At 42.7% G+C, this 11,303-nt stretch overlaps 1 protein-coding gene across 13 annotated transcripts in view; it reads right to left on the bottom strand.

Moving 5' to 3' along the window:
- Nucleotides 1-1,421: 1,421 nt before the first annotated feature.
- The window catches only part of RAPGEF6 (Rap guanine nucleotide exchange factor 6), a 121,101-nt gene continuing 111,219 nt past the window's right edge, over nt 1,422-11,303 (bottom strand). For 10 of the 13 annotated variants that reach the window (XM_063168655.1, XM_063168659.1, XM_063168657.1 and 7 more), the window contains 3 exons: nt 9,479-9,990; nt 6,235-6,531; nt 1,422-4,514 (listed from right to left, as the gene is read on the bottom strand). In XM_063168655.1, coding sequence (XP_063024725.1) covers nt 4,489-4,514; nt 6,235-6,531; nt 9,479-9,990 — 835 coding nt within the window. In that variant the 3' untranslated portion in view covers nt 1,422-4,488. The remainder of the gene's footprint in view (nt 4,515-6,234; nt 6,532-9,478; nt 9,991-11,303) is intronic. The other 3 variants (XM_063168664.1, XM_063168666.1, XM_063168667.1) reach the window with 1 other exon arrangement.

The following is an 11,303-nucleotide window of genomic DNA, read 5'->3' as shown; positions in this document are numbered from 1 at the left end:
GGCATTGTCTTTCTAAAAGACATAAGTGTAAGAGGTATCAAAAAATAGGAGACAAACATTGCTTGTTACAGAATACTTTACAATCACTGACTTGTGCAGTACAATTGCTATTGGAATATCATTACATCTGTGCAGTTTTGCCAATATGCTCACATATTTAGAATTTAATTAATACCAAGCTAAACTGCATTCCAGGTATATCAGAAATAAAGATAAAACAATAAAAAGCACAACAGAAGCAAAAGCTGGGTTGGGAATTCAAGATAGATTACCCTCTATACAAGCATTCTAAAATATGTGTAAAGCTTTTCTAAAGAGAGAGTATCCCTTTTTTCTTTTCTTTTGCAAAGGCAGTGGTAAGTTTATCCTTCAAAAATTCTGATGTTTTATAAAAACTTAAATGACAGGGTTGCATTTCCACTATTGCCTGCAGTAACATTACTCGGGACATGATTAAAGAGGTTTTGGAACACCCCTGATGCCCCACAGGCCCCTCTGCAAGTGGCATCACTGGTACCTTCAGCCCCTGGGGACACCCTCTGCCTCTGGGAGGTGCAGACAGCCCCCAGTGCACCCATCCCAAGCAATGGGCTCTGACCCCCTTCCAGTGAAGCATCACTCACCTGGCACCACAGGGTCTGCTGAGCTGGAAGGGACCCAGCAGGATCATTAAGGCTGGCCCTGCTCAGCACCATCCCCAGCAATCCCACCCTGTGGCTGAGAGCCTTATCCAAACACTTCTTGAGCTCTGCCAGGTTGGTGCTGTCACCACTTCTCTGGGGAGCTGTTCTGGGTGCAGAGCCTTTTCCTAATGCCCAAACTAAACCTCCCCTGACACAGCTTCAGGCCATTCCCTCCTGACCTGTCACTGCTCATGAGAGTGGAGAGATCAGTGCTGCCCCTCAGGAGGATGTTGTAGATTGCAATGACATCTCTCTCCCCTGTCTCCTTTTCTCCAGGCTGAACAGACCAAGTGCCCTCAGCCACTGCTCAAAAGGCCTCCCCCCTCCAGACCCTTCCCCATCCTCGTGGCCTCCTTTGGATGCTCTCTAATAGCTTCCTGTCTTTTTCATATCATGGTGCCCAAAAATCACACACAGGACTTCATGTGAGGCCACACCTACAAACTTATCTGAGAAAAGGCAAAAGGAAGGAGCCAGGAAAGCCCCACACTGCCCATTGCTGGCAAACACTCAAAATTTGTCCACATTGAAAAATGGTGAACTGCAAACATCCACAGCCATTGTATTTCCATTCTTTTGTGTACTTGGGAGATGAACCTGATGCTCAGAGGCTCAGTGATCTCATTTTCCCCTTTCTGCAACTAGAGAGGCCAATTCAATTTCACCAAACTACACTGCTTTCTTAGGAATTATTTGGAAGATTTATAACAAAACACTGTTTTGTTATAAATCTGCTTAAATCACAGAAATCTGAAATGCATCTTTCACCAACAAGACAGAAGCAAACGAGCAGGAAGTGAGCAAACCCAGGTATGGCAGTGGAAGAACACGACATCAGGCACCTTAACTGTTCATCAGCATCAGAGCCCGAGCTAGAAGAACCTAGCAGAGGTACTGAGTCAGGGATCTGTGGTCCAGAAGACGTCACTTCAACAAAGCAGTGTACAACAGCTACTAACCACTATATTGCTTCTGTCTGAATTACCAAAAAAAGGGATAATGTCTCTTCAAACCCACAGCAGACACTCTACATTTGGCTATTGGCCCCAATCAATGTGATCGGTTGAGTTAAAAACAAACAAACAAACAGAAAGCCCAGCAAGGAGCAGCAGAGAAGCCACACTGTGCGAGGCAGGAGGAGCAGGAGTAGCTCATCTGTCCATCATTTATGCATGATTTATGTACACCAGCTGTGTTGGCTATTAGGAAAATATTATTAGTAAGACTTTCACTCATTCCAGAACTTTTCAGTGTCTGCCAAGCCCTGTGGAACAGACAGATGCTGTTGATGAGCAAACACCATCAAACACCATCAAACACCATGTTTGGATGGGTGATTAATTCAGCTGCTCTTGCTGACTGCCAGGAGACCCAGACCCTGCTCCCCACAGGGGCTTCCCTGCTCCTCCAAGGCAGCACTATTGGGTTTTGGGGTAAAAGGAAGCCACTTTAGTAACCCCCATCCCCTATATTTTGTTCAACAGGCTGGAGTAAGCTGCAGCTCCCCCCCAGGGCCAAGGAACCATATGGCTTCATTCACCTGGCACAACACAGATGATTTCTGATGGAACACAAAGCCTGCTCTTTCCATGTAGAAGTTAACAAGCAACTACAGCTGACAATGGGATGGCAGGACCTGGATTTACATCCCACAGGAACATCAGTTCAGAGTTCTATTACCAATATTGCATGTGCTGAAAACACTCACTCTGCCCTGCATTGCTTTGACACATTAATCTTTAGTCATTAAGGCCTGTGCAGGTTCATTGTAAGCATTAAGGCCTTGAGAAAGCAAAATGCATGTACTATGCCATACCTTAAGGGGATTTTAACGTACTTTTTCAACCATTTGCTTCTCTGATACTTGTGCCAAAAATTCATACAGCCAACCAGTGAGTTATAAATTAGGCATCCTCTTCCTCAGCATCACTGTTCATTTACACCTTCTCCATTCCAATGGTGAGAGGTACATTCCAGGCAATGCTGAGCCTGGAACTGCTCTGAAGGCAGACACAGGCTGGGTCATTTGCATCAGCCCCTAGCTACTATAGAGAAAGCACATCCAAGGCTTTAGGTTGTTTTTGGTACTTGTGGCATTTTCCAAAAATGCTGCATTTACCTTGCACCCCTGCACACATATAGGTAAAAAAAAAACAAACAAAACCTTAAAGCTCTCCACAACTATGGATATAGAAATCAGTTTTGAGGCACTGTAAAAATGACAAACATCATCTTTCTAGCTTAGGCTGTAAACATCACAACAAAGATTTACAATTAAATGTTTAAATACATATTCACACATTCATGTCTGATTTTAACACTAGAATGGGGTGTCATGTATGGAAGGAAGGAAGGAAAGTGGGAGGGAGGGAAGAAGGAAGGGAAGAAGGAGAAAGAAAAGAACCTGCAGGCATTTCCAGTTCTACCCCTCTGCACTCTGGCTGGCTAAAAGTAAAATCAAAGAAGCAATTATTTTGACCATAATCAAACTAGAGGACCATGGGTTAATACTGGCTGGCTGTAAGTCAAAATTCTCATTGACATCAACAACACCAGGATTTTTAATTAGTATTTTTAAAAAAAACTAGTGTGAGGTTATCTGTATTTCCAGATAAATACAACAGGGTTTTTTAACCCATCATAAAATGCATTATGCTCTTCTATAAGCACTGTGTCATTTATTATTTAGTTTCACAAATCTTATTGTGAAATGCAGGTGATTTCTAATTCTTTTATTATTTTTTTCAAAGATAACCTTTGCACCTAAACCCTGTGCAACTCTGGGAAAAGGCCAGGACATGTAAGATGATCTTAAAAACCACAACACACAGCTGGAGTTTTGAGTATTAGAACATGCTTTGCATGTTGAACTCTGCAAGGCAAAACCTGGTTAAAACTCTTTAGGGAAAGCTTCAGATCTCCCCAAATGCTCCCCCCTCAAGCTACAGCTTCCACATTTCAAACATTCCTTAACAGGGGAGGAGAGCACCAACTGTTGCCTTAGTTGGCTGGCAGCTAAAACAATTTCTAAAATCCTTGGACAGGTTTCTGCTGTGTCCATGTGGGAGGGGAGCAGCAGGAGTGCCGCCTTGGCAGACACTGCTCTGCAGGGCATTGGACTCTATTCATATTAAATCTAAACCCACTCTAAAATCTATAAATTTCTGCAGCCGTTTCTACTTTTCTGTGTTTATTTTGAGAGTACAACAGTTGATGTGTAGCTAATTTACTGTCACATTGACTAAACATTTATATTAGCCAACCAGAGCACTCCCAACACACGTAAAGGAAACTCCCATTTAAAAATATTAAATTAATAAATTATTTTCAGATATTTCAGCAACGTCATTTGCTTTTGCTGACATTTTGATATAAATTTTTTTTGAAGTTCATAAAATAACACTCTCAGACTTCTAACTGTCATGTAGAAAATAACAACAATGGAAACTACCAAAGGATTATATGGTATCATACAGAAAAATGCTCCCAAGTTTCAAGTGGTGGTGACAGCTGGGCCTCCCCAATGCATGAAGCTAGGTCCATCTCTGGGTACCCATGCTGGTACCCAGGCAGTCAGCACATTCCTTGAACAGGATGTTCTATTTCATGGGTAGAAATAGCTTCTGAGGAGGTGGTGGCAGAGTGAAGGAAGGTGTGAAGAGGTGATCCAACCCGTTCCATCTTGTCTGGGACGCAGGCAAGGTCTGAGGTCAGTAGCAGCAAGTTGTCAGCAGTCCTAACAGAACCATGAGACCTTCTCCCACATCCTTTGTGTTGTGAGTGGTTCATATAAATAGCCCAAGGGTTAAACTGCTGATACTTGTTCATCTTCTGCAAAACAAGATAAAGAAAAAAGCAGTTATTCCACCAGTCCCCACCTCGGGCACACAGGGCACAGAGCAGCACCCAGTGAGGTGATAACAGTGAGTCTGTGACAGCTTCAGCCCCTCAGCAGCACCATGTTTTCACTGTCTTTATCATTGATCACTACACACTCCATATCACCATTTATCAGATCCTCAGGCAATCACAGAATGGTTTGGGATGGAAGAGACCTTATAAACCATCTCATTCCAACTCCATGCCATAGGCAGGGACACCATCCAGGTTGCTCTAAGTCCCATCCAGCCTGGGCTTGTGCACTTCCAGGGATGGGGCAGCCACAGCTTCTGCACTCTGAGGTATGATGGTCACACGATAAAGACATATTGCCAAACAGAAAATACTAGATTGTCCAAAAATTATCAGCATGCAGCTCCCAGTATGCCAAAACCTATGGATTTGGGAAAAAAGCCAGCAAATTTTCATGCAGTGAGCATTTTATCCCAAATAAAATTAACCAAGCACTTCAAAAAATAATAAAATAGGTGCCACTAAAAGTTAAATTTAGCTTAGAAAAAATTTGATTAAAAATGTTTGAAGCAATGACTTCCTTATTTTTACATCAAAAATACAACAGAATTAATGCCAGGCAAGTTTATGTTTACTCTAAGTTTGAACTGCAGTACTAATACATATGTTAACTATTCCTTACACATTTTAAAGGCCCAAGATATAATAATTTTGCATCAGAAATTGTTTTAATCTAAATACAGGCTCATTTTAAATCAGACTGGAATGGAAGGAAATGATCACAACCTTCTAATAAAAAAAGAGTTCACCAGCAAAAGGTACAGAAGATCACATTGGTGCACAGAAATTAAAAGCAAATCAGCAGATAAACAATTAAGTAGAAATTCTCCTGACCTGAAGTTAGCTTTGACACAATATAAGAGCAGTCTTTACTGGAAAATCCTCTCACATTTTGGTCACCCTACAAATGCCATGCTTGGCAGCACTGGCTGTTGCTTCAAACAAGATCATGAAAAATGAACTGGAAGAGACACTGTCAGGCCAGGTTAGACAGAGAACACAAGTTTCATCAAATGCACTCTCCAGAAGAACAGAAGTTCACTATTATTTTGTTCAATATTTTGAAACTCAATCTCTAAAAATACCTGCTGAGGCATAAGGCAGCTCAATGCCAGCACACCTGAATACAAACGAAATAAGTTCACTTCATCAAATCCAAATCATTGATTTTAGACCATCACCCTGGTGCCAGCCAAACCACTCGGACACCAGTTAATCAGCCCAGGGAGGCAGGAGTTTTTCCACATGTAGCCTGTCAGTGCCCCATCACTGTTTAAGAGGGGACTGATTTTAAAGAAAAAAAAAACCAACAAAACAAATCAAAAATATCTACATGCTCTTAAGTGTCTCAGCTGTACTTTAGGAGATCTTATACTCATATTTGTGTATATTTATTTACATACACTTTGAGTTTGTTTGGTGCCAACATGCTTTTCCTAAGGGGAAGGCATTCCTGTTTGCTTTAACCGTGTATGTACATGCACACAGCTATGCATGACACGCACAGCCACACAAACACAACTGTGTACACAGAGATTAATGCGCTTTTTAATCTCCAAGGGTGAGCCCAGAGAAAGGCCAGAGCGCTGCTGTGAAGTGCACCCTGCAGAGCCCCGCTCCCCAGCCAGCTTTCACCTACCATCCTCTTCACTATCTGCGTCAGGCAGCTCTGCTAGCCTGGGGCTGGACGGCTGCCGGCCGTGCCACTGAGGCATCCTCGAGGAGACACAGGCCGCCGCGTCGGGGGGCAGTCTAGACAGGTCACTGTGCAGCATCTTTGACCTCTGCACTGCCACACTATAGTCTGGAGGTTTGAGGTGTGGGTGGTGGGGCGATCCTTCTTTAATGTCCGCTAAAGAAATCCCCATGTATCCCGGAGGGGTGGGCGGTGGCTCCCTATACCTATCGTCCTTCTTAGGTGAGGTGACACAGTACACTGGGCACGAGAAATAAGCGATGGAAATGTTAAAAGAAGAAAAAGAAAGGAAACAAAACGTTAAAAAATCATGAAATGTTACAATGGCAAAACAGAAACTGATAACAAAATGCAAATGCAGAAACACTGGTTATAACGACAGCAGCAGGTATTTATGCCTTCATTTCTATTTTCTATTTATTTAAAGAAGTCAGAGTAACAAGAGAATCCATGAACTCCTTAGGTGAGATGTCAATTGAGTGGAAAGAGGACTCTAAGCTTGTCTGCATTGAGACTGCAATTAGCACCTTTTATTACAGTCCCTGCTCCTGTGGCCCTGCTGCACCAGGGGATGCTCTGGAGCTCTCCAGCAGGATGGAGAGGCAGCACAGCCAAGTCTGCTGCCACTGTTACAGGCTGGGAAACTGAAACAGAAGGAATTAAGGCAACCAGCCCAGAGTTACTTCACGCAGCATGCTGGTGCTTGACAGCAAAAATTGCTGGTTGACTTCCAACACCCATTTCATCACCCAAAAGAGGTCAGTCACTTAACACAAATTCATTACCACAAATAAAACATCACCATTATCAACTGATGTGTATAAAGACATGAGATCATCCAGCTATGCCATAGGAAGAAAAAAAATAGCATCACTTAAAGTTGCTCCTATAAGGCAGACTGTGTATTGAGCCTGCATTAATTATTTTACGTTTTCACTGAGTGAATAATGGCTTATCACACCCATACTTTTGATTTCTTACTTTTTTCCCTTGGTTTTTGCTTTGTTTTCTTTTTTACCGTTATCTTAAACTATGTTCTCTGTTTACAAGTGAGAAAAAACCAGGAAGTTACTCAAACAGGGCTGCATTATACCTTGTGCAATAATGAAAAGACTACAGTCAATATTATACATTTGCAATGTCCATGCCTCATAATTCATCTTCTTCCTTCCTGCCCTGTTCACTGGTAGTTCAAGTCACAGAGGCTCTCAACCCAAAATACAACTCTTTTAGGTTGCCTCCCCTCCCTCCCACCCCAGGTCTGGGGCTTGTGTGCATGTTAAATTGGGCTTTTTTCCATGGACATGTTGCAACAGGAGAATTTCAAAGCCAGGGTAATTTTTTTAATCTCTTAGTTAAGTGAATTTGCATTCTTCCTGTGGATCCATTTTAAACAGTGCATGTTCATTAGTTTCATTTATTTCAGCAAATATAATAGTTTCTTATCTTAGAAGAATGTGAAGGGATGAAAATAAAGGTAAATTCCTTATTGTGTTGTAGGCTTGTGAGATTCCAGGTTTTTGTACCAGAACACAAGCTGGTTCATACTTGATGGCCTCAGCTCATGCCTGGGCTGACAGTAAAACAACCAAAATCAAATTCAGTCAGTCTGGGGTTTAGCAGATACACGTGGGTACAGGCAGAGATTTATACTATTTAATTACAGGATTTATTTTCATTTAACCAGCACTGAATGAGGTCTCTGTGGAAAAGCAGGGGAAGTGTAGAGGATCTGCTCTTCCCTGGAGGGATGGGGAAGGGCTGGGCCCTCACCTCACCTTCAGTCTTGGTTGGATTTGCAGGAGGAATGACATGGGTGGGTATGTTCTCCTTCAAAGGAGAAAGCTTCAGGCTCCCTGGAGCTAACCTTTAGTCTACTGTAGTAATGCAAGAATAATGTGTCCCTTTGTTAAGTTCCAATTCACAGTATTTTACAAACGGTGAAATAAAGTGAAGATGCCTTCGACACACTGTGTGATGGCGAGCAGCTAATGGATTTGTGTTTGCAAATCTGTAATCATATCCACCCCTATCAGATCTTTCCCTGATCAGACATACTCATGTCCAGCACTCTGAGAGTGCTCCTCACAGCTACATGGTGCAGAATGGAAGGAGAATTAAAAGGAAGGGCAAGCGCTGTCAGCAAAGACAGCATGTACAGCATGTACAGTGAACCTGCCATCTCCTCATACAGCCCAGACACCCATGAACAGCTCCGAAAGGCTGCAAGGGCAGAGCACAGGCACAGCAATGAGCTGGGAGCAAATTTTCTGCAAGGCTCCACCACGATTTCTTTTTCAAAGCCAAGAGGGAGGAACACAATCCAAGACCTCCGCCCTACGTGCAATGTTTATTCAGGCAATTACCTTTGATAACAAAGCCCTCCAGCAATCCACTCAGTAATTAAACTACATTTCAGCTGCACCCTTGCCTCACAGTCTTAGAAAGCTTTGCATTCCATGTTTTATCTTGCTACTAACCCAGTTCCTTTAATTCTGGCTACTGAACTCACTAGGATGGGGGAAGAACATCTTGCTTGATAGAACTATGCATATTTCAAAGAACTTTTAAAGTTTTTTCTCCTTTCATAAGTAGCCAAACTGCAGCCGTATAATCAAATAAATGGCATCTTAAAATAGCAAAGACAGGAAAGGAATCTGCTTTGCCCTGGAGCTTTCAGAGCCCAAAGCCCTGTGGATGAAAGGTGCCTCAGCTCCAGAGAGGCAGGTGAGCTCCACACTACTCTGCAGTCATGGGCACTACTCTCACACACTACTCTTCCCTCTGGGATCCTAGGAAGTCTGTCTTATTATAAGGAGTATGGGATCATTGAAGATGATTGTTCTTCTTGTCAGAAGAACATCTACAGTGATGAGTATACCCTTCCAAGTCATTCAAAAAAGCAAAATAGCCTACTACAGAAAAGAATGGCCTGATATTTTCCTGAAGAGAGTTTTCCTGCAGACCTATGAAGTGATGGGGAAGTGCACTTGTTTATTATCTTGATATTCCTAATGCAAAAGAAGGTGACTTAAAAAGACACTGTGTAGTGCTCTGATTTCAACCACGTGTGAAGCTGAATTCAACATGCCAGGCAGCCCCAGACCTGCTGACGTCATTTCTTAACAACTTAGTACAAAATGAAAAACAGATGTAGCAGCTTCCACGAGCTGTTGGCTTGGCTTACCTATCAGGCCTTTTTCTGTGCTCGAAGTAACAGTTTTGTAAGTTGTATCAGCGCCTGCTTTAGAGTCCAAAGCCTCTGTCTGCTCTGCCGAGGAGTTCTCCAGCCCCCTCCGCTTAATTGTCCCATAGTTTGTCTCGTAAGTGTCTGACAGGGAGCTGGAGGATGCCCAGCTCTGCCGAGACTGGTCCAGCTCCACGCTGGCTTTCGACTGCCTGTTGGCTTTGGAAAAGGCTTCGGAATACAAATAACCCTCCTCAGAGTGATAGTTTGCGGCATCCACTTCAGCTATAGGTCCGTCCAGCTGGGTGTGGCGGTAAGAACTGAGGAGATCCCAGCTCTTCTGGTTTGGGATATTCTGGAAATTGTCATGAGAGCTACTTGAGCATGAAGTCCAGCTGCCCCGGCCGCTGTCTGCTGCCTCTACCGTGATGTGCTCGTGGGAGATCTCCTCGCTGCTCATGGAAGATGTGAATGCCATCCCTCTGATCAGAGCAGGCCTAGTGATGGTCCAGCTACATTGGAAAACAACAGAAAGTGGGGAAAAAACACCTGTAAGCTTTTACAGCAAGAGCAAGGTACTCAGAGCCCCTCTGGGTTTGTACCAGGTGAGCAGCAAGCTCAAGGCACAAGGCAGCACTGACAAGGGACACTGTTACTCCCAAATCATTACTGCATCCAGCAGCAAGGAAGGTATTCCCAAGGGAATAGAAAGTTTGCAACCTGCATTTCCAGGCTGCACCCCAGATCCCTAAGTCTGGCCCACAGAAGCTCTTCTCTACCAATCACAGACACAGTGCCTGACAGAAAGCAGAGCAGTAATGTACCTCTTCCATTTAGTCTGCTACCACCTGTTTCTGTACATTCATAAACTAAAACAAAAATAAATATATAGAGTAAATTCCAACCCCTTCAGTGATAGCAATATCAAGTTGTTCAGACAGAGTGGAAGCAGCTGAATTTCAAGAACATCTGGAAGTACTGGGCATAAATAACATTTGTGGGAACAATATGCAGGGACGGATTCTGAAAAGCAAAGTCCAAAATTTCTTTTTTAAAAAAAATGTCTGCTGAAAGCTCTTATCACTCTGAATGCACAATTAAGGGGAGAAAAATAAAGCCAGGGTTGTATGACTTTAGAATACATGTAGATAGGATTGCTAGACATTATTCAAGTCTCCCAACTATTTCTGGTTGTGTTAACAAATGCATGGGCAGCACAACATTAAAATTTAACACCCTCCCTCAGCAGTTTACTGACATGCTGTGAAATCAAGGAACTTTTTTTATGCATGTGCAAGCAAGGGATTTTATTTCCTTCCTTTTCTATTTTGTTAAGTTCTAGGATAAAATTCATTTTCTTTCCTTGCAACTTATTGAAACTAAAGAATAAAGAAACAACCACAAAACATGAACTCAGTGTATATTATGTCTTCCAGAGAGGGAATTATTTTCTTTGATGAAGTAACATCTCTACATTCCCATTTTAATCCCATGAAATAAACTAAATTACCCATTTCTTTCCATCCCTGGAAGTGTTCAAGGCCAGGTTGGATGGGGTTGGAAGCACCCTGATCCCTGCCCAGAGAAGGGGGGTTGGATCAAGATATCTTAAAGGTCTGTTGCAATCCAAAGCATTCTATGACTCCATGTACTGGAAAATTTAGAAATGTAAGGAGCATCTCTTGTTTAGCTGAATCCATGAGAGCTGAGGACAGACAATGCTATCCCAAAATATATAAGGAGATATTACATCCTATGGATCAAGGTACTACATCTAGAAAAAAAAAATCCAAAACCTTCCAGTTCAAAGCATCATTTCAGCACA

Source organism: Melospiza melodia, chromosome 14 (assembly GCF_035770615.1).
Source record: "Melospiza melodia melodia isolate bMelMel2 chromosome 14, bMelMel2.pri, whole genome shotgun sequence".
Classification (NCBI taxonomy): domain Eukaryota; kingdom Metazoa; phylum Chordata; class Aves; order Passeriformes; family Passerellidae; genus Melospiza; species Melospiza melodia.
The sequence above is the reverse complement of the archived record's forward strand: the minus strand, read 5'-3'. Positions and strand labels throughout refer to the sequence as shown.